Consider the following 23366-nt stretch of genomic DNA (forward strand, 5'->3'; position numbering starts at 1 on the left):
TTGACACATGCGTGCACACACAAACACACACTCTCTCCAAAATAAATAAATACATAAAGTTTTTAAAAAAAAAACCCAAATCTCATATTCCGTAGGTTTTTAATGCTTTCTGTGTTTTTCATACTTTTGACTCCAGGTTTCATCCTGGATGCTCTCTGCTTTATCTTCTGGTTCACTAACTCTCTTTTCAGCCATGTCTAATCCATGATTAAATCTATCCATTGAATTGTTAATAGATACAATAAATATTAGTACTTACATTCTTATACTGCTGAAATTCTCTATTTTCTTTTAATTCCTTTAACTCAATAATCATAGCTATTTTATTTTATTTTATTTTATTTTATTTTATTTTATTTTATTTATTTTATTTTTTTTCATAGCTATTTTAAAACCTAGGGCTGGCAAATCCATTATCTGAATCCTCTGGAATTTCTATTCTATGTCTCTCAAAATGTCTGTGAGCATGTTTTGTCTTTTTATGCTTATTTTTGGATGAAAGTTTTTCTATTAGAATTTCCTTTTGTTTTTGGCAGGCAGCTCTAGGCTAAAGACACTAGAAAGCCTGGATCATTTTAATTCAATCAAGGAATTATAGGATTTAAAGCTGAGCTTTAGTCAACACAGTCCAACCATGTAGCCCTTCAGGATCCCAACTAAAAACCTGGTACAAGTTATCAGGGTCCTCTTTTCTTTTCAGTAAGCCCTCAACTATTTTCTCCTCCCACCCTTGTTTACTGAAAGCTCTACTCAGCTTCTCAGTCTCTGCTTTTAGAACAATCTCCTTGAGAGAAAAAATAGCTCCAAACCTTAGGATCACTTTTCTCGGCTTACCCTCCTCTCCTAGAACTTGGGCCTACACTTGCTCACTGCTTTGGTAATCCCCTGATGCCTTCAGAGAGATTTTGCCTCCTTGCCCAGCTTTCACATTCTCTTTCTAAAATAAAATATATCTAAAAAAACCAATTGTCTGACTCTCCTGCCTCCTAAATGCTATCAGTTACCAAGCTCGGTGTACGTTCCCTCCATTATTTTCTTTCCATCAGAGCCCACTGCTCTGTTCCCTGAAATATCTTGGCCCTGGTCCTCCCTCCTGAACCACTGCAGCTTCAACTGCAGCACCTTCCCTAACAGACCTCTCTGCTTTCAGAACCCTCTCATATGCTTACACTGCCAGAAGATTCTTTCAGAACAGGGTTCTAGGTTATTGCCTGCTTAAAGTATTTCAAAGGTTCCTCATAACCGGTGAAATTCAGTACTAATCCTCACCTGGGCACTCAAGCCCTCCCTGACTTGACTCCACACTTGTTTTCAGCTGTGTCCATCTATTTTCAGGAGTGAGTGCGGTCTGTCCCTCAGCCACGGTTGTGAGCATCCAGACTTGTCTTCTTTGGACCCTCTCATGGTCATCCTTTCCCATTATCTTCTGCCCAGGGCAGGAGTGATTAACTTAAAGCAGCCTTTCTTTCCAAAAAGATGAATGTGAAACTACTTCATAGGTTATCGATAATATGTTTATGTTAGGGATGAGCATTAAACAAGAAGTGGGAGGAGAAAATTGAATTGCAGGGCCCAAAATTTTAGGTGTCCAATGTTTTTCTTCACAATTTTCCTACATTCCATACTTAAAATGACTAAAAATACATGCTTTAAACAATTACCTCTTTTTGCCACTGAAGACGTGTATTTTTAAAAACCACTTTCCTGTCCCTTGCTATCTCTGGAGACATCTTTGACCTCTGGTTGGCTGGTTTTTGTTTTTTCCTTTTTAGGGAGTGGTGGTGGTGAAGGAGAGAGGTCCTCCTGTTGGCCATTGCTTATCTCAACAAGAACACGGTTAACTGTGATCACCCAGTATCACTTCTATGCTGTAGATGAAACCCCCTGACGTAAGATAAGATACTGAAGGAATTTTAGAGAAAGCTCTCACTCTTCTTAGGCTGACAAGATACGTCCATCCAGGAGGCTGTACCATTACCAAGGTGCCCAGAAGACCTGGGTTTCCTCTTGATGGCTTCCTGTGTGATTTTAATCCCTTCCCAATAGAGGGGTCTGTTTCCCTAGGAAATTCCTAGGTGGTCCCTAAGGAGTGTTTCAGTTCTAGAAACTTCCGTCTAGGGATCCCTGGGTGGCGCAGCGGTTTGGCGCCTGCCTTTGGCCCGAGGCGTGATCCTGGAGACCCGGGATCGAATCCCACGTCGGGCTCCCGGTGCATGGAGCCTGCTTCTCCCTCTGCCTGTGTCTCTGCCTCTCTCTCTCTCTCTCTCTCTCTCTCTCTCTCTCTGTGTGACTATCATGAATAAATAAATCTTTAAAAAAAAAAAAAAAAAAGAAACTTCCGTCTAGCCCTGATAAGATGTACTGGCTGCAAAAGGGCTTTGGAAAGGAGAGATAGTCACCTTTTTAGAATACCGTGGGGTAGAAAAATCAGAGTGGATTTGAATCCACCACGTTTAAGTCAGGCGGCTCCACACGGGAAAACAATCCAGGTGAGGCGAACGAATTAACAAATACAAAGTTTTTAATAAAGCCAGTACACAGCCATGAGAGGATTCATTCTTCCCAAGAAGCCTGGGAGGGATGCAGTGCAGGATTCACGAACGAGGAAACCGGGGTTCAGAAAGCCTAAGGAGCCTGCCTCCTCGGTAGTCGACCGACGATCGTTGCCGCCCTCATTTCACCTCACCTCTGGCTTGGGCCCTGGGGTCTCCTCAGAAGCGGCAGTCCAGGGTCAGGGAGCACCAAAGGCCCAGCGGGGAAGGCCGCTGAAGTCAAGCCACTTCCGCCTCCCTGGGGCCTCGCTGGGCTCGCCACCCTCACAGCCGGCGCAGCCCGAGTCACGAGTTTTCCTCGGGGACCCGCCCCTCCGCCTGCTGATTGGGCAGTTCGGCAACGATTTCTGTGCTCTGATTGGTTGTGACCGCCCCGGCTCTCCCACACCGCCTACACCAACCGGATATACGGGCAGGGTTTCCGCTTCCGCCTTCTCCCTCCCGCTTGTCGTCGGATCGCGGTCGCCGCCACAGCTGCCGCTGCGGGGCGCGGTGTTGGTGGGTCGGTTGGCTTGTCTCTCAACGCCGGTGTCCGTGCCGTTGAACTGCCCGCCATGGCTGAACTAGATCCGTTCGGCGCTCCCGCCAGCGCTCCTGGCGGCCCCGCGCTGGGGAACGGGGTGGCCGGTGCCGGCGAAGAAGACCCGGCCGCGGCCTTCTTGGCGCAGCAGGAGAGCGAGATTGCGGGCATCGAGAACGACGAGGCCTTCGCCATCCTGGACGGCGGTGCCCCCGGACCCCAGCCGCACGGCGAGCCGCCGGGGGTTCCGGGTGAGAGTGCGGCCGCGTTTGGGGCGGGACGATTTGTATAGAATGGGCCCTGAGTGGGTCTGAGCGCTCTCTGTAACTCTTGGTTCTTGCTGAACCGGGAGATTAAGGAAGGTGCAAAGAGGAAACGAGACCCCGGCCCAGTCATAGCAGAAACCTAGGTTCGGGGAGCCTGCTCAGTGGTAGGAGTATGTTTGAGTGCCCCCGGACGGGGCAGAGCGAGAAAGCTAAGAAAAATTGGGTGACAGTCCGGCTGAAGAGCTCGAAGAAGCCCATTCAGTTCAGGAACTTTTCAATGAGCACTTGCTGTGCTTTGAGCCTGGGGCTTTGAAACAGCCGCATTGGCGCAGTTTTTGGCCAGACTTAAAGGCGAGCCTGAGCCCGGCACGGAACTAGTTATTAGGAAAGGAGGGCAGAAAGAATGATTATAGTAGTATCGTTTTTTGAGATATGTACAAACAAAAATAGCAGCGCAAATCAGCATTTAAGCACTTCAGGTATGCAGAATGTTGGATTATGGGGAGGGAAGGAGGCGTGAATAGTGAACTCGAAAGGTGATCTAATCCTGGACGAAAAAACTCCAGCCAAAGAAGGGTGAGAGTTTTAACCTTTTGTCGATCGGATTATGGCCGGTATTTCTGGAGCTCTACTTCCTCTGAGAACAGCTTTGGTAGGGCAGTGTTGCCTAAGCAGAATTTAAGATTAGCCTAGACTGGTCTTCCAAAAGGTGAATAGAGAATGTGGTGTGGCCTTTTCCCAGCCAAACTCAAGCAAAGTGACAAAAAAAATAGCAATAGGATGCGGGTTTGACCTTTGAATGCCTTACCTTTGTGTGATACTTGGAATTACGGTGGGAAGAAAAGAGGAGTGGAAGAGACCTTTTCAGTTGTATGAGGAAGTAGGAAATTAGCTGGAAGAAATGAGACCTGGGTTTTCATTTACTTAAACTATTCAAATTAAAGGAGAATAGGGTGCTGGTGGGGCTGATAGGAGTGTTTATATTACTCTAACCTCAAACCTTAAGGAGCCAGGCAGATGACATAAATGAGAGAAGCCTGCTGGGAATGGGACACTATGGAGTGCTGGAGACTGAGGTTTTGGTGCACTAAAGTTGTGCTTTGTGAAAGCAGACTCAAATTTCAAATTACTGTGCCAGTCAGGTGGAACCATTTTTGTGTGTAGGGGTAAGGAGACTGTTCATTTGAAACCTCAGAGTTTTTATACTGCACCATGTTACCTCCTAAGCGAATCAGCCCCCGCATAAGAACTTACACGAGAACATATGATACACCTGTAAATGTGAATTACAGCAGGCAGGTTGGAGTGACCTGAGTTGTGGCTGGGAGATGAAGTTAGGTTTAGTAGGGTTTTTGTTGTTGGGTGGTGTTTATTAACATTTGCCTGAGAATCCTAAAAATTAACTTCTTAGATCCTTAGTTTACTGCTCCTCATTTAATAAAAGAAAACTTGAGCCCTGCAGAGAAATGACTTGCTTAAGAAAAAAGGGCAAATTACTAGCTATGCCCTCAGTTTCCCTACCCGTAGACCGTACCATATTCTGGTGCAGTTGTTTCAGCAGGGGTAACATGGTACAACAGACTGTCATTTCTGAAAGGCAGTGTGGCTGTCTTGGGTAGGACGGAGTTGGGAGAATCTGGACCTGTACCTAGAAAACTGTCCCGATTCAAGGACAATGTTACTCTTGCTTACAGTTGTATCCCGGGCACATAGTAGATAACTCACAAAGTCATGAACAAAAATACCAGGGCCAAGAGTCCTGTAGAGACAAATCTTGATGACGGCAGTTTGGAGAGGTAAAAGGGAGAGGGTAGATATGGACACACAGGTTTCTTGTGCATTAAGCTTTCAGCAAAGGGAAGGAAAGGATGATTGCTGACTTAGTTTCTAGGAAGGACTTTCTTAGTGGACTAAGCATTTAGTGATTTGAAGCCAGACCTCTGACAGTGTTGTTGAGGTCGGCAGTAGTGCAATGGTCAGCACTTCCTTCGGGGAGTAGAGAACTAGTTGGACACTTTTCTTTCCTTTGAAAGAGGCATGCTAGTGGTTTAGATTCTGTGCTACCTAAACTGCTTGAGTGTGATTTTTAACTTTGTGGTCTCAGGCAACTTAGGTAACCACCACTGCATTACCTTAGATTTTTCGCCTGTAAAATGTACAGATCTATACCACACAAGGTTGCTAGGATTACATTAGTACCTGAAAAATGCATACACGCAGTACTGGGTATATCACTGCCCCAGTACCTGACTATACTCATTCCTCAGGAGTAGGGGGAGGGAGGCATTATAAAGCCTATAGGCTTTGGGGTGTGCTGAGGAAACCGATTTTAGGAGGGAGCCCTGTATCTGATGTGTTACTATACCAGAGCTACATCGGCAGGAGGCTCTTAACAGATGGAGGATAAAGAGGAACATAGCTAAACTCTTCCCGGCTCTGGGGAAACTCCCAGGAAGGATGATAGCAGGCAGAAACCAGAAGGCCTGAGCCTTGAAGGACTCCTTCAGTTGTTAGAAAACCTGGAGAAGAGGTAGTTTAGAAGTGGGGGGTGACCAGCAGAGTGAAGTGGATCAAATATTGAAGAGCAAGTGGTGAGGAAAGAAGAAGCAGCATGAGTCTAGAGCTGTTGAAAAGCCCTCAATTTTCCTGAGGAGGGAGGAGGAAAAAAGGTGACTAAGGAGCTGCTGTGAGTGTGGCAGTGAGGCACCATTTGTTTCTGACAAGTCTCTCCTTGGAGGAGGAGGAAGAAAGGCAAATAAATTAAAGCTTTCTGGAAGAGGAGATGAATTTTCTTGGTAGCAGTGGTCGAGGGAAGTTCAGGGAAATTGCACATGTGATAGTTTGTAGTACTGCACGCTTAATGAATGCTGGTTCTCTGTAGCTTCAGATCCGTGCAGTAACTGCAGGCTAGGTAGTGGCATCCTATTTCAGATAAGGAATCATCAGGGAACTTAAGCAGTGTTCCAAAGGTAGCAAACTAATACGTCTCCACTGTAATTCAACCCACATGTGCTTGACTTCAGTGGATGGGCACCATGGGAAGTCGTGGGTAGGTTTGGGACAAATTGTCTGTCTTCTCTGGAAACTTATACTGGCCCTTTTTTCTCCCTGGAGTTCCTGAGATGCCCTACAAAGTTTCCTTTGGGGGCATCTGGTTTCTTAGCTTAGCTGTCCTAATAAATCAGGGCCTTTGATATCTTTCTGCATGTTTTTGTAGCAACAGGCAGTTCTTTGACTTAGGCCAGTTGAATGTCACTACAGTAACTAAGAAGAGCTCAAAGCACTTGCTGGGGGTTTGGATGAGTTTTCAATTCTAAAGGACAGGCAACATGCGATTTAGGAGGAAGTATGGGATGAGAATTCTAGTTTTGTGTATGGAGTAGTGATCAAAGTCTTCCCTATTGGAATGGCCCTGGGCTGGAATATATTAACTGGATAGTTGGTGTGTGAAATGTAATATATTAACCAGAATTTAGGCCAAGGACTGGCCACACTAGCCATTGTAAGCTCCAGGAGTCAAAATTATCTCACTCTTTCTGACATAAAAATACCAAGCGGATTAAAGAGAGACATTTTTGTCTTTTTAGTGCCAAAAGAAAAGTGACTAAGAGCAGGAAAGTCTTTGGGCATAAAAGCAGATACAGAAATCCTAAAGGAAAAAATTATGCCCATATACAATTTTTTAAAAAAGATTTTATTTATTTATTCATGAGAGACACAGAGAGAGGCAGAGACACAGGCAGAGGGAGAAGCAGGCTCCATGCAGGGAGCCTGATGTGGGACTCCATCCTGGGACTCCAGGATCACTCCCTGGGCCAAAGGCAGGCACCAAACCACTGAGCCTCCCAGGCGCGCCCCCTGCCAATATACAATTTAAGTAGCTCTAGGTGTTAAATACTATAAATCATATAAAATGACAATGGAGGAAATATTTGTAATATGAGAGGACAAATAATACAAAGTGAATACTTAGAGATCAAAAGCAGAAAAATGGCCAAAACTCAGACAATTCGGTAAAGAAGAAAACCAAATGTCAGCTACATGATTACCTCACAAGAAATAAGATCAGTGTGACAAAAGCTACCTTTTTTTTCCCCCTGCTATCAAATTTAAAAACCTAAAACTCGGGATCCCTGGGTGGCGCAGCGGTTTGGCGCCTGCCTTTGGCCCAGGGCGCGATCCTGGAGACCCGGGATCGAATCCCACATCGGGCTCCTGGTGCATGGAGCCTGCTTCTCCCTCTGCCTGTGTCTCTGCCTCTCTCTCTCACTGTGTGCCTATCATAAATTAAAAAAAAAAAAAAAAAAAAAACCCTAAAACTCCGCCTTTAGTATCATTGAGTCTGAGAAATGGGGCAGTCATGTGCGAAGGGTAGTAATATAAACGGAGGCAGGTGGTCATGATTAGAAGTTTTTAAAATGTATATCCTGTGACCCAGGAATTCTCTATCTTGAAGGTTGGCTGTTGGAGGGTCTTCAGGGTGACCAGCATGGTCTCACCACGTAATTCCACTGCTAGGCCACTCTGGGTGCTGCCCATTGGGTATGGTCTATGCTAGCAATTCTGCATCAAGGAATTTGTTACTGAGGAGCAATTGAATACCCACCCTCCAAATACTTTTATTAGTTTTGAAGACAAGCTTCATATTTGTAAAACTTAATGGAATACTTTAAAAATTATGTAGGTGAGTGACACACAGCTTAAATTAGTAAAAAAAAACCACTGACAAAACTATAAGACACTCATTTTTGTACTATTATCAAGTATACACAACAGTGAAATTAAGAGAAGTATGAGAAATATGTTGAAATAAGAAATACAACCAGCAGTTGACACCTAGATCAGAACTGATACAGGCTGGTAAATGCTTAGGTCCTGCTGTTTGCATTCACATGGCAGATCATCAGAGGATCAAGCCTCTGACTGCCTGGCCTGTTCAGGTATTGCACCACTTTGTAAAGGCTGATCATCTCGTAACACGTGCATTTAATATTTTTCTTATATCTTAAAAAATTTAAGAGAAAATGCTGTCATTAATTATCTGCCCCTTCAGGAACACCGTATTCATCTTTCAGGGAAACCTATACACACTTGAAGGTTATTTGTGAAGTGCTGCTACATCTAGGCTTATTGTGAGGATTAAAACTTAATGTATATAAAGTGGTAGACACTGGCACATTGGAAACAGTAGTAGATATTTTCGTGCTAAAAAAATTGAGAATTTAAGGACATAGGTGAATGAATTACTAAAAAGCATATGTTGTAGGAGTCCAGTGTTGCTGAAAGAAATTTTATGTATGCGCATTACTTAAAGGGTAGAAGCCAACGGGCTGAGCAGTGAGATTATGTGGCATTTTCTTCTATCTATCCCCTCCTTTTTTTTAAACAATGTTTTAGCATCACAGGGGCATGGAGGGGAAATGATCTAAAAAGTTTTCAGTACTCCCAAAGCCAAGAGTGGAGTAATTGGGAGAAGCAAGAGAACCAGAAGAATGGATAACATGTTAGGGTTGGTTTGGAAAGTAGGCAGTTTGAGTTGGGTTTAGTTAGGAATCAAGAAGACCAGAGCAGTGGTCTGGTCTATTAGAAATCCCTAATACAGAGGGAGGCTGAGAGTACCCCACCCCAGGCTTTCAGGAAAGCTGTGATGTTTCCATATACTACCTTCTGCGGGCCTTGTGATGGTGGCCTGCACTAACTGCTTGCTTGACATCCCTTTTTCTACATGGGTTCTTGTGTCTTTTTAGGTGCATCTTCTCTCATCTTCCATATCCCACCCCCAAGCAATAAGATGGTCATTGCAGTTTGAAAATATTTGAACAAAATAATGGAAGTCCTGCGTAGTAGGTAGTAAATATGGATCAGTCAGCAGATCTAGAGTACAGAATGTGTAAGCAGAAGCTAAATCTTTATGGTGCCTGTATCAAGGCTTTTGAAGGAAGGCGGAGCAGCCACCCCGGAGGGATGGTGTGAAGCCCTGTACGTACTGCCTCTTTGTGACAGCTTGTAGGTCAGGGCAGAAGTTATGACGTCTACCTACCAGGCCAGTTGGGTAACTGAATTAGTGAGATATGGAATGGGTTTAAAAAAAAAAAAAAAAAAAAGACAGACTGGGGTCCTAGCAGATAGACCAGAGCATGTTATATATAAAGGCTGCCCTCCTTTCATACAGGCCCAGGATTGCCAGATCTGTCTGCCTGTCCTCACCCATAAACCTGTACATCCTGAATTTGTGAAATTTTCTGACTTAACAGTCTGTGTTTTAAATATGTTTAGCCTGTGGACTACCATTTTGTGCTATATGGATTGATGGTCTCCAGGTCTTACTTAAAAAGACCTTTTTCCATATTTTTCAGGTGGCCTTTTAGCTCATGAATTAATTGTGCCAGTAAGATGGGATTGTATCCCACGCCTTTTTTTTTTTTTTTTTTTTTTTTGGTAACTTACGTGCTTGAAAATACCAAATTTTGTATGCCCAAATTTTACTATCCCAGACTAATTCCAAGTGCTCTAGAGGAATTAGCTCAAGAAGTCTTAACTGTAGACCCTCAGGTCTCCAGGCACAGGATGGAGAGTCCTGACTCCTGAGAAAGCATCTCGGTTTAAACATGAAGCTGCATGTCCCTGCTTACTGAATGATTTCAGACCCCACTTTCCCTTTGCCTTCTCCAGAACTTTCAGAGAGAAATACTTGCTCTGTGAGACTCTTCTGACAGGCATCCATGTGTTTTCTCTCTAGGGAGACCAAAAGCTTTTGAACTGGGGCCTTGGTATAGGTTTGTCCATACTTTGGTGAAGTGATTTGTGTATAAGCACATCTTGGTTTCATTAAACAGGAAGTGGTTCAGGGTTCCGTCTAGTGCCCAGCGCGGGGACAGCATTGCTCTAACTTTCAGTACCTACAGCAAATAGTACTGTATTCTCTGTAATGCTCTGGGCCAGCATTTGACTAGCCCTGACTGACAGACTGAAATTTTGTGTCTTACAGATGCTGTGGATGGAGTGATGAATGGCGAGTACTACCAGGTACAGAGTACTCTGATTACATTAGAAGATAGTGGTTGAGTCCTCCTTTCCTGTGATTTGAATTGAATTGACTGACCTAGAAAGGACCCCACTCCTTTGACTTTCCTAGATGTATTAACATTAGGTATGTTACCTGCTAAAATGGAAGGATTTAAAGAGAAGTGACATTGATCATTCCTTTTAAAATACTACTGCCGGCCCTAGTGTTACCAGTTTTATTCTCAAGAAATGAGCCTTCATGGTGATGATGAGAACAGTGACTAAGTTAAACTCTATGTGCCATGTAGCGTGTCAGGCACTGTTATACTTAATTCTCTCAACAGCCTGGGGGACCTGTACTTTTGTTCCTGTTTTACAGATGAAGAAACTGAGGCACAAAGTAGTCTAAAAGTAACAAAGCTGGTATGTGGTGGGGCCAGCATTTGAACCTTTGAAATTATATGGGGCAGGGGGAGGAGGGGTAAGGAGGGCTGGAATTTTTGGTGACTTGCCATTATTTTCCCTCTGTATCACTAAGTGTTGAGTTGCTAGCCCAACTCAGATCAGCTTAAACCCAGAAAAGTCTTACCAGTTTGTATAACTGAAATGTCCTAAGACCAGGACGCAGATTCCATTCCCCTAGGACTCTGGCTCTGCTTGCTGAATGTGCATTTTTGTGCTCAAGCTTTTTTTATGGTAGTTGAATGGCTGCAGCACTTCTGGGCTTCGCATGTGCATGTCATATTATCTAGAACAAGATGGAGGCTTCTCCTCTTGTCCCAACCACCTAACAAAAATCCCGCATTTCCTTCTGGACGTAGTCATTATAGCCTGGGGAAATCACACGATGCTTTGCTTATGCCTGGGTTTCTGCCCTTCCCTCAACCAGTTAACTGGCAAGAAGGATGTTCGTCTAATTGGTTTAAAACAAGGATGGACTGACTTTTTTGTGAAGTACAGGTAGTAAACATTTTAAGCTTTGTCATAAGGTCTGTGTCCAACTACTCTTGCTGTAATGTGAAAGCATCTCTAGATAGTATAGAAACAAATGGACATGGCTGCGTTCTGGTAAAAATTTAATTATTAAAACAGACAGCTGGCCTGGACTCTAGTTTCCAGTGCCTGGTTAGAGGGAGACAGATTGGGGTTCAGATCCAGGCTCTACCTCCTACTAGCTGTGAACTGGACATGTCTTTTTCTCGATGCCTCAGATTAGTCCCCCAGATGTGAAATGGGAATACAAACTTGACAGGTTGCTTGGGAGATAAAGCTTTTATGTGCCTGACACATGGAAAGTGTTAAGTTAGTTACTAATACTTTCAGTAATTCTCCTTCTATCTTTTTATAGTCTGATTAGGTTACCCTGGAATTTATTTCTCCTAGTTCAGCAGGTGAAAAATTTTCTAAAGATAAAAGTGTATTTGAGTTTTATCAATTTATAAGCTGTCAGACCTTACCCACTATAAAGAAGAATCTGTCCTCCCCCCCCCACACACACACACACCTGTGACCCTGTATGCTTGCCTTTTTATTCTTTTCCTTGGTGTGACCAGTGACTGCGCATTTTCTTTTGGACTCTCTTTTACCCAGAATTCACATAGTTTGGTTAGATGGTATTAAGTGATCTTTTTCCTGCATTGTATAATAGCATTTTGAAGTTTTAGGTCCTAGGCTTTGCTGTGCAGTGTATTTACCTTTTTTTACTGTGAAGATCCCACATAAGCTGTGTGGGAAAACACTTTTTCCTAATAAGTCTGTTACCCACCACCCCAGCTTTCCTCTCCCACTGCCGTCCCATTCATTAACAGGTGTGGTCATAAGTACTCTGCCTCCCCTGTGGATTGTAAGGATTGTGTGCAGTAATGTTGAGAGCTCCCTGTGAGCATGTAAGGTTGTGCTGCTGATTTTTAAAGTAATCCTTCAACATTTGACACCAGCCATCAGTGCTGTGCCTAACCAGGGCTGTTCTATCAGGGGTGAGGCGCGTTTCGGGAAGGTGTGCTTGGTGCTGATAGAACACAATTGTGTTTTGTGTTAAGGAGAGTAATGGTCCAACAGACAGTTACGCAGCTATTTCACAAGTGGATCGATTGCAGTCAGAGCCTGAAAGTATCCGTAAATGGAGAGAAGAGCAAACGGAACGCTTGGAAGCCCTTGGTAAGGAATCCTTTTCTGTCTTTGGGTGTCTGTTTTCAGTGGAATAGTTGACCTTGACTCTTAGCCCTTTTTACCTGGAATTGGCTAATGTCCTTGTCTAGTTTTTAGGAAGGTCTCTTCCTTAGCCTGAGAGTCACAAGGCCGTGCACAGGGAGATGCTTGATCACAGGCCATTTTGTAAGGATTAGGGCAGCTCCAAGAGCCCCCACTGAGTGCATTCTCTCAGGAGGAGCAGACCAGGCTGTGGAGAGTCCTGAGCTTGAAGTGAAAGACTAGGTTCAAGGCTCAGCCTTGACTCTTCCCAGCTGTGGGCACTTGGTGCTTCAAACCTCGCAGAGTCTGTTTCTTCATCTGTGGGGTAGGATCAGTGTTAGCAACTCCAGGGGTGGTCTGAGATAGTATTTATGAGAGCTTATATAAACTTGAAGGTCTTTGTTGAAAGACTTCAAAATCCATTTATCATTTCTAGGCTGAATTTAAGTTAATGCTTTAAGAAGGAAATGTGAAGTATGTTAGAAAACATGTACAATATGGTTTTCCCACTCTAATATACCTGGAAGCTAAATTCTTATGTTTCTGTGGGTGAGGAGAGTGAGAATCCTAGAATAAGTTTTTGAATCACACAGCTAAGAAATGCTAGAGTCGGAATTCAGCTTACATCTGCCCCACTTCATAATCCATACCCACCCATCCCTTCAGCCACATTGCGTTTAGTGTACACTGTCCCACCAGGTGGGCCAAGCCCCAGGTCAGTGCCAGCTAGCCTGGCCTTTGGGGAGGAACTGTATATGGATTGTTGCTTTTGGTCAAGACCAGAAGACTTGGTATCTGTACATAGGTGGGTTGCAGAGGTATGGCACAGTTTGGAGATAAAGCCATGGGGTATTCTTTTCTCAACTTTTTATTAAAATTGCAAGCACGGGGTGCCTGGCTGGCTCAAGTCAGTAGAGCATGCAACTTTTAATCTTGGGGTCATGAGTTTGAGCCTCACGTTGGATATAGAGATTAGTTAATAAAATTTCAAACACCAAATAGTTGAAAGAAGAGTAAAATGAACTTGTGTGCACCCCCTGGGTTCAGTAATTAACATTTTGCCATATTGGGTTATCTTTATGTAAATGAAGTATATATGTGTGTATGTTTTATACACACACACATTTCTGATCCACTTTCAGATACATCCTGTATTTCATGCCTAATATTTTAACGTATATCTAGAAATAATTATATTCTTCTGTGTACTCACAATGTCAGTATTATTATTCCCTCTTGAGAACCACTGAATTAGTAAAAACTTAATTGCTTGTTTTTCATGTGGGGTAATGGACACTTAGAAGTGTGACCCAGTTAGTGCCAAATCTGTTCCCTTTCCAACCTGGTCTCTGTGGCTTTCAGAAAAATGGGCACACTCCTATTTGGACCTTTATGGTACTATCCAGTAGTCCTTTCTTTGATGGAAATAACAAAAGATACCTGTTCTGTCTGGTAACCACTAGCTACATGTAGCTGGTAAGCACTTGAAATGTGCCTGGTAGGATGGAGAAACTGAATTTTTAATTTAATAAACAGCCACATGTGACTTGTAGCTACTGTATTGGAGAGCCGCTTTAAAAAGATGAAAACTGTCTTCATGGTGCTAGCAGCTTTAGTCCTTGCTTGTTTTTCATGTGTCTCGTTGAGTGGGCTGAGAGGCAAGACTTCACTAGTACAAGTATTTGTCATGTTACCAAGCCCAACTTTTTTCTCTTTCCCATGGTTTAGCAAAGTTGTCTTCTCCATGGAAAGAATACACTTTGGTGTCTGGAAAAATTGCAATCTATTTTTTTTTTTTTCAATTATCAGATTGGGCACTTTGGGAATATTTCATGAAGTGTTATTTTCTTAACTCAAAAAGCTTTTCTGAAGGAAGTCAAACATTTGGCTTTGCAATTGAATTAAATTGGTCTGTGAACTAGGTGTTTCTTCAGTTTTGTTTTTTTCTTTGCAAGAACTGTGAGAAGGCACAAGATACTAAAAATAGAGAACCCGTGTGTGTGGTTTTCAGCTTAGCTGGTGACTGCGTTCTCACATAGTTCTCTTTTCCATGAACAGTTATAAGGATTGCCAGAAAAGACAGCTGTCCGTGTGCCCTGCTCTTTAAGGGGGCTCATCCTTCCCTCCTCCTCCTTCTGCCCAGATGCAGAAGTTGTATTGTGGTTTGGATCTTGGTCCTATTGAGCTAAACATTTAAGAATTCTACTTTTTTTTTTTTTTTTTTTTTTAAGATTTTATTTGGCAGAGAGCACAAGCGGGGGAGGGGCAGTGGGAGAGGGCGAAACAGACTCTCTGCCAAGCAGGAAGCCCGACGCAATGCAGGGCTAGATCCTAGGACCCAGAGATCATGACCTGAGTCAAAAGCAGGTGCTTAACTGACTGAGCCACCGAGGCATCCCAAGAATAAATAACAAATTCTTATTACCAGTATCACTTTTCAAAAATCTTTTATAAAAGCAAGAAGACAATTTAAAGGATGGTTTTATGCAGTAACTACAATCTGTGCAGATGGTTAAAATTTTTATTTAGTTTTTCAAAGATAAATTTCTATGCAATCTTGTTCCCAGTATATTAAAACTTAAAAAAAATCATTAGACTACACAGATGGGAAATACCGATCAAAAAGTAATGTTTCAGAAGTGATTTCACTACTCTTGAAAAGAAGATTTTAACCTTGGTGTTCTTCAGTTTCTCGTCCCCATGCACTGCCAGCCCACAGCACCTCCCACTGCATCATAGCTCCCTCCATCTCTTCTGTTTGATGCCGTAGACATGTATCAGAAGTATCCTGTATAGGCAGGGTTTGAAAGACAGTGGAGGACGTGGACCAGCAACTAACTATCAACACCGTAGAAAAGCCCCTGGATCTCATCAGGCTCAGCCTGGATGAGCAAATTTATGTGAAAATGAGAAATGACCGAGAGCTTCGAGGCCGATTACATGCATGTGATCAACATTTAAATATGATATTGGGAGATGTGGAAGAAACTGTGACTATAGAAATTGATGAAGAAACATATGAAGAGATATATAAATCCACAAAACGGAATATTCCGATGCTTTTTGTCCGGGGAGATGGTGTTGTACTAGTTGCTCCTCCATTAAGAGTTGGCTGAAACAAAGAATTTATCGTGTATGGAATATAGATTTTGTATGATTGCCTCTTTAAATGTAGAAGACATCCAAAAGAGAAACCTGCATTCATTTTGATATTAAGAAATGACCAAGGATTCTTCCACTCCTGAAATGAGTTGATTTGCAGATAACTCAAAAATTCTTTTTTTTTTTAATTTATTTTTTTTAGATTTACTTATTTGTTTATTCATGGAGAGAGAGAGAGAGGCAGAGACACAAGCAGAGGGAGAAGCAGGCTCCATGCTGGGAGCCCGACATGGGACTCAATCCCGGGTCTCCAGGATCACAACCTGGGCGGAAGGTGGCGCTAAACCACTGAGCCACCTGGGCTGCCCTAACTCAAAAATTCTTAAGCTAAAGGGTATTTTAATTTTTTTCCCAACTCTTTCAATAAATGTGGTCACCAGGATGCAGGAAAAAAAAAAAGTCTCCTGTATAAACTTGAGTCATCGGTGGAAATCTGAGTAAAAGAATTCTGAGTGGGGTGCCTGGGTGGCTTGGGTCATGATCTCAGGGTTTTGAGATTGAGCCTCATGTCAGGCTCCACGCTGGGCTTGGAGCCTCAGAATCTCCCTCACCCCCCAACCCCTGCATTTCGCTCTCAAAAAAAAAAAAAAAAAATCTGGTATCACCTTCTAATAAATAACCAGTTCTTTGCAATCTGAAACTTTGGGGGAGTTTCTAGCTGCTAACAAGCTATTTCTAGTAGTTAGACACAGCCTTCTGCAGGTTGTTACTGTTAAGACTTTCTTGCAGAAGCCTTAAAGATGCCCCCAGAGTACTTAATTTCTTCCCTTTGAGTGATTACTTGCCACCACCACCACTGCTTCCTACTCTCTCCAAGGATGCTAGCTAGTTATAGGTTGGGCTCAGTTCTGCTCTAGCTCTGCCACAAGCTCACTGCATTCTAAGCAGGAATAGATGTTTTGTGGTCCTTCTCACCTCTTAACATCTATATTCTCCTCTTCCCTGGTTCCTGAATCATTTCTGCCTTGGGTAATTTCAACAACAGCTCTCTGCTTCATAGAAATGCTTCTACAAGATTTTTAGTTAAGAGAGTGCCACCTTATGTTTTACAAAACCATTGATTATCAGAGTTGGGGTGTTAAATCTAGTTTATGAGAAGATTTTGTAAGATTATCTAATAGATTAGTATCAGTGGTCCACCCTGAACTAATATTAGCATTATTAAAGAATCATCCTGGGGCACCTGGGTAGTATAGTTGGTTGAGCACCTGACTCTTGATTTCAGTTCAGGTGGTGATCTCAGGGTCCTGGGATTGAGCCCCTCGTTGGGCTCTGCACTCAGCACAGTCTGCTTGAGACTTTCCTCTCCCCCCCCTTCTGCCTCCGCCACTGCCATGCTCATGTGTGTGCATGCACTCTCTCTCTCAAATCTTAAACAAAAAAACCCTCTATAACTGCTTTTTCTCCAGTTGGAGACCCCAAAGGCTTTTTTCTATGTATCCCACCCTCCCCTGCTCTCAAAAGAAACCATAAAACTAGTGAATCCACTAAGAGGTCAGTGGACTGGAAGAAAATTTGAAACACTTCAGACAGAATCACTGGACTCAGAGATTGGATATACAAATAGGGAAAATAGAATTTTGTCTTCCCTCCTAACCTGTCTCTCCAGCACACACGGACACAAACTTGCATGCACCATAAGCTTAATAAGACCACAAGAAATTGATGAAGCAAACTTTAGTTTGTGTTTTGCCTCATTTGTATTATTTTCCTTCCTTTCAAAGATGCCAATTCTCGGAAGCAAGAAGCAGAGTGGAAAGAAAAAGCCATAAAGGAGCTAGAAGAATGGTATGCGAGGCAGGACGAGCAGCTACAGAAAACAAAAGCAAACAACAGGTTAGTCTGTGGTGCTGCTAGCACTGCTTGCTTTCCAAGATTGAATCCCATTCATTTCTAACAGCCAGTAGAGTTCTCACATGCTGCCTCTTCTAGTGTGAAATGTCTTCTGCAAGTTTTGGAAAAAAGTATTTGAAACAAAGGTTGCAAGTCTCTTGGATCTTGGGAGCATAATTCAGCCTGTCCTTTAGTCATCCCAGTTGTAGTGAATTTGGGTCTTCAGCTAAGAGTTTGGTTAATATATATTGCTTGTAATAGTATAAAACAGCAAAAGGGAAAGATAATATGGATCAAGTCCACAAGTGGAAATGTAACCCTGAAATGAAGGGCCACTTTCATGGATATACCAGGAGTTCAGTACTTTCAAGATGATTATAGACCTGGTCATGTTGCATCCCCTAAATATAACCCTGCCCTCTGAAAGCTGCTTTACAAAGGGGTCCATTAACAGAAAAAGGGGCCTGTAACAGGGGTGACAAAACAGTTTGTAATTAAGTAGCCAAGGATGTTCAGACATGGTGACTTCAGAATTAAGGGTTTTCTGGGTAATTCTGTGTCTAAGAAAAATTTGATTTGACTTTTTAAAAATGTTCTTCACAGTGTGCTTATTTACTACTGAAGGTTAAGTAGTTGTGGGGAGAAACCAAGTTCGTGCTCCTGTCCCCACTGACCAGCAGCACCGTTGGTCTTTACTATTCCTCGCTTAAAGTCCACTTGGAAGCAGCTCAGAGAAAGATGGAGGCAGTGCTGCTGGCCTCAAGGCCAGGTCAGTGGCCTTCCCTACTGGATTCAGAGCCCATCTCTCACTCAGTGGTCACTCCACTACCTCAGTTGAGAGAAAGGCCAGACTGAGCCCTGGGGTATTTGTAATTTTCAGGGTAAAGAGCCTTAGGTTCCTACCCTCAGAGTTTAAGTGCTCTTGTCTCTGACAGCTCTTAGATGGAAATGTGCTAGAAAAGAAGGAACAGACTGCTTTGCCAGCCAGCCTGAGCTATTTATTGTAGGGCAGCTACGGCAGAACAGAACTGGACTGTTCTGTGCGGTAGCCTTCAGCTACCTATTTGTTGGCCATCCTTGGTTCTGTCAGCTGCCCCTTAGATGGCAGGCTGCAGCTTGTGTCCTGTGGGGATGTATTCTCTAGGTGTGCCTCTTGGGATCTAAGTGAAGTTGTGTGTGATTAGTATGGTGAGGACTGCTCTCTGGTCTTGGTGTTGAGTTGCTCAGGGTAGCATTAGCTACCAGGGGTTCTCCTGAGCTTGCGATCAGTTTGAAGTGCTGACAGGTCCAGGCTGCTTTATTCTGTGCTCACTCAAGATGATTTACCCCAGGTACAAGTTCAGATCTCTAAGGGAAGAAGAGTGGGTACATGGGTACTTGGTGCAAGCACCGTGTGAAGCCCTGTTTATCCTACCAAGTTGCCCATGAGTCATTCTGCCCTGAAGTACTTGGTAAAACCAGGCTGATCCTCCCTGTTCAGGATCCCTGATGCGTAAACAAATTGATGTACAGATTCTCAGACGTAAATGACTATGTTGGGAATAGGCTTCTAATGGCTGAAATTTTTTCAAGCCAGTTTTGCTAACCTGTATCCCTCCTGTGAAGACAGGGGCTCTATATACAGCTTCAGCTGTCCTTGGAGCAAATAAGCCTGTTTTTAGGAGCTCAGTTTCCAGGTTAGTCCCTTCAGTTTGGATTTAGAGCTTTAGTGCCTTTCTTAGAATTGTAGAATGTTGGGTTGAATGGTCTCACGGATGAACCTCCCAAGTTGCAGAGAAGGGAAGAGACTTAAACTTGCCACTCATGGAGAATATAGAGCTGTTTCAAAACGAGGTCACTTGCCTCGGAGAAACCTTGAAGCCTTGGGCTGACTGTGTAAAACTAGTAGCACACTGGTCATCGTCACCAGGGTTCCAGGATAGAAAGGATGGTTTTGACACTTTATTCCAAGTTTTCTTCATGGGCAGGGGCAGGAGCCATTTACAGCCATTGTGGAGGACTTCTTCCAACCCCTGGAGACTTTAACATTGCTGGCCACTCTCCCTCCATGTTTGACTCTCTAAGCAGCATCCCATGGGGCTAAAGGAATAGGTCCATTTATGTAAAGGCACTGTGTCTATAGGTAAATAGCGAATGTTAGGAGTAAAAGAAGAATGCTCATTTCAAGCATGTGTCCTTTTCTCTGGATGACTTTAGCAGCAGCTGGATGTTTAAAGGAACCCCAAAGGTGAGGGAGGCAGAGCAGTTTGAAAGAAGAAATGTGGTAGGTAGCGAGGGCCTGTTTTTATGAGGGTATAGCATCAGGCCTCCTGCCTTCTAGGTACCCTGAACTAAATCAGCACACGTGTGCCAGGCATGGTGCTGGGCAGTAGGCAGATGACAGTCAACACATCTTGCCTTCATGGCATCTGTAGTCTGGTGTCCCTCCTCAGTTTGGCTTTTCTTTAATCCCCACTTGGGGCCCAAGTATCGCTTCAGAAGAGCCATGAGTTATTAGTGACAGCTTGTGGGGGAAAAAAATCTCCATGGGAGCCAGTCATAACAGTGTTTACCTGAGACCCCAGACCATGTTCCCTTCCAAACCGTGACAGAAACATTTCCCCTTTTACAGGTAGCTCTGGTGCTAACTTTTCACCTCTTTCAAGACTTACAAAAGTTTGGGGAATCCATGATTCTCAGTGATGGCAAACATTTTTTCCATGCCCACCGGGGGCTCTTTATGTGTGTCGCCTCCTGAGCACCCTGTGGTCAGGCCCACGTTCCTCCTCCCGTTTCCCACAGGCTTCCCTGAGGATTGCTGCTTGCAGGCCCCTCTGGTGAGTGAAGAACAAACAGGTAGAGAGGCCGCCTATGTTTGTCATCATTTTCCATTTGTTCCATTTGTCTGTAATGGGGCTATGCTGTCAGTGACAAGTTCTTTAGTCTGGGGGCTAGCTGCAAAGGAGCAAAAGCCTGTCATTCAAGCTTTTGTTGTCTTAGTGATGTCTTGACCAGAGTCCTTCAACCTTTATTTTCTTCCAGTAGAAGCAAGCACAAGTTGAAATTGATTAGGGTTAGCCCTTTGTGTACACTAGAAGGATTATGTTTACAAGGTGGCCTGCCTTTCCTTTCCCACCCACTCATTTTGCCCACAAACAACTGTTTTCCTGCTGACTCACTTAGAGTTACAATCAGGCTGTTCTTTTTGCTTTCTTTAAATTTCCACAAAACACCACCTATGTATAAGCCAAAACGGGAAAGAAGGAAGGCTATGTGTGAGTTTAAAAATAAACTGAAATAAAATTACTAGAATTTTCCTTCAAATAAATGTGTGAGCCTAGGTTAATGAGCAGGCATTGATGGTCCTTAAAAATGTCCCTTCCACTCCTGTGCCCCAAACTGACCTGGCAAAGGACAGGGTAAGACTCCTGGGGGCAGGTTTCCTGCTCACCCACAGTGGAGGGGGTGGGCTGGCTGGTCCCAGGGATTCAGCCTGGGGTGACAAGGTCTAAGCGCGCCTGTCCTCTGGGGTAGAAATGCTTCTACCCAGCATGCCCCCTTTCCTTTCTGTCCCCGAGCCCTGCCGTTTTGATCCATTATTGGTGTACAAGGGTTAAGTGAAGTTCTGGTTTCTGGGCTACCCCTTGTGACAGCATCAGGTCTGGCATGGACTGAGCAGACGGACCAGGGTATTCAGGGACAGACAGGAAGCCGGAGCCAGAACCGGCTGCAGTTCTTTCCTCTAGACTACTTGTGTCCAGCAGCTTTTTCCTCTAAGGTGGGGATTTTGAAATCCACCTCTGTTCCCAGGATGCTGAAAACTGATCCCATGCAGTCAGAGTAGGGAAGCAGTAGGCAGATACTCCCCAGATAGAAGTGGCCTGGGGCACAGCGCTCCAGCCTGGTGAGGCGGACCGAGGCAGCTGGGAAGCGGCGGCGCTGCCAGTGGAAAGCGCCCGCAGGCTGCCTTGGGTAGGCGACTTCCTCCCCAGGCCGCCTGCTCCGTTCCCTGGCAAGTGTCAATGAGCACGCCGCGCCCTCACTTGCCGGGGTTGAGGACTGGACGGAATGGACACGGTAGCTCTGGAAGGGCCTCCCTGGAAGTGGGTGCTGAGGCGTGCTGGCTCGTGCTGGGATGAGGCCGGGCAGGAGGTGGCAGGGCGCGCCCAGGAGCGTCCCCAGAAGGCCCCTCCGCCGCGCGGAGCCTCGGGAGCAGCCCCCGGAGCACAGTCGTGCCTCTGTTATGGATGTGAGATGTTTCTGCTTCTCAATGTTCTCTCTTTTTTCCTGCCTGCTTGCCTGCCTTTTGGACCTCTTGCTGTCTAGGGTGGCAGATGAAGCTTTCTACAAACAACCCTTCGCTGACGTGATTGGTTATGTGTATGTTGCAAAACTAATTCCTTTTCCTGTTTTGATTCTACCTTTTGTTTAGAGTTAATGCTCCTGTTATGTCACAAGTTTCTTTGCTTTCTAAATTACTTCCAGTTGGCACTCTGCGGACTGCCTAAGAGTTATAAAGTTAGGGATATGATCTATCGATTGTCTTGCAGAAGTGTGACTCCCTTTAACTCTGATAGCCTTTTATCACATTCAGGATTTTGGAGGGAAGGAAGCAGATTCCCTTTTAAAATGTGGGTCATTTGTGACCTTGTTGGGGAAGGCTTTGGGCCTGGGGTGGGCTCTAAGCTCTGCTGCCACCACTGCTGCCTCCAGGCTTGGGAGCCAGTGAGGGCAGTATTTTCTACATTGGTTATTTTGAACATGTGGGATTGGTTGCTTCTCCCTTGCGAGCAGAGGAGGTTGTCTCCTGGTGGGGGGTGGTCTGTAATGGTTTCTCTAGGTTGGAAATGGTTTAGTGGCCCGCTTCTGATGCCTGTCTCCCCACTTGGGCACAAAAAAATCCCCAGCTTTTTTTTAAGCCGAGCTAGCCAAAGCTGTCTGGTAAGGGGCCACTGTGGCTTTTCCCCCCAAAGAAAACTGCATCTTCTTGGAAAAATACTTAAGGACTCTTATTTTCAAAACAGTATTGCCAGAGAAGACTTGGAGACAATTCTTGCTGCTGTTTTCCTCAAAAATTAGGACTCAATTTTGATACAAAGGAGACGAGGGTAGAAGGAAGGACAACTTGCAGGGCAGGGTGGAAGGTAGGCTCATGGCCATAGAGCTGCGTAGGGCCCGTGACCTTGACATGCTCCTCCCTTTAGAATACAGAGTTGGGGTTTCCTGGGTCCCCAGATGCATTTGCAATGAGATTTGTGAAATGCTGGACTTACAGGTGGTGTTGGATTGATTTTTTGCACATTCTCTCTGGAGTAGAAATGGAGACTGGAAAGGTCGAGTCTGGGTTTGCTGGGCAGCAGGGTGGCCCAGCAAAGCCAGCTGCACGTTCCCAAGTGTAGATGGAGTGGCAAGGGCATGTCTAGCTTTACTGACCCATCTGCATTGAGCTCATTCTCATTTTCTATATCTGACCTAAAGTTTCTCTCGTTTCTTTTCTTCACCTTTAAGCACAAACATAAACCATCCTTGCTACAGCCTAGAACAGTTAAGTAAACCTTTCTCACTGCCCCTAACTGTGTGTGCCATGAAGTCGCAGTGTTGTAGTGGCTCTGGGCTTCAGCAGTGTTTGCCACGGCCATCCCTGTGAGAGTGCCACCCCTCCGTCCCCACAGACCAGTCATCTCCATCGCTTTCGCTTTGCCCGTGATGCTTGTTGGAGTAGATGAATAGAGTGTGTCTTTCCTCCTCTTTCCACTGTCCTTTCCGGGTGTAGCTCCCACCACCAGTTCCTTCCCAACTGGGGGTGGGCTGACCGTGATGAGAAAGAACGTGGGAGCAGCAGCTTACCACAGAGTGGCT

General features: G+C 44.4%; 2 protein-coding genes across 6 annotated transcripts in view; both read left to right on the forward strand.

Moving 5' to 3' along the window:
* The window catches only part of CLTA (clathrin light chain A), a 44851-nt gene that overhangs the window by 20377 nt on the left and 1108 nt on the right, over positions 1-23366 (forward strand). The window contains exons 1-6 of one of the 5 annotated variants that reach the window (XM_038552807.1): positions 2967-3323; positions 10327-10364; positions 12383-12500; positions 17420-17531; positions 21834-21887; positions 23016-23051. In XM_038552807.1, coding sequence (XP_038408735.1) covers positions 3107-3323; positions 10327-10364; positions 12383-12500; positions 17420-17531; positions 21834-21887; positions 23016-23051 — 575 coding nt within the window. In that variant the 5' untranslated portion in view covers positions 2967-3106. Of the gene's footprint in view, positions 1-2966; positions 3324-10326; positions 10365-12382; positions 12501-17419; positions 17532-21833; positions 21888-23015; positions 23052-23366 lie in introns of those variants that run through there. The other 4 variants (XM_038552811.1, XM_038552808.1, XM_038552809.1 and 1 more) reach the window with 4 other exon arrangements.
* On the forward strand, positions 15341-17409 carry LOC102154724 (U6 snRNA-associated Sm-like protein LSm3; the record flags this gene model as incomplete). Its single annotated transcript, XM_038552814.1, has 1 exon — positions 15341-17409. A coding segment is annotated over one exon (309 nt), but the record flags the coding sequence as incomplete, so codon positions are not given.

The sequence above is a fragment of the Canis lupus genome, chromosome 11 (genome assembly GCF_011100685.1).
Source record: "Canis lupus familiaris isolate Mischka breed German Shepherd chromosome 11, alternate assembly UU_Cfam_GSD_1.0, whole genome shotgun sequence".
Lineage (NCBI taxonomy): Eukaryota > Metazoa > Chordata > Mammalia > Carnivora > Canidae > Canis > Canis lupus.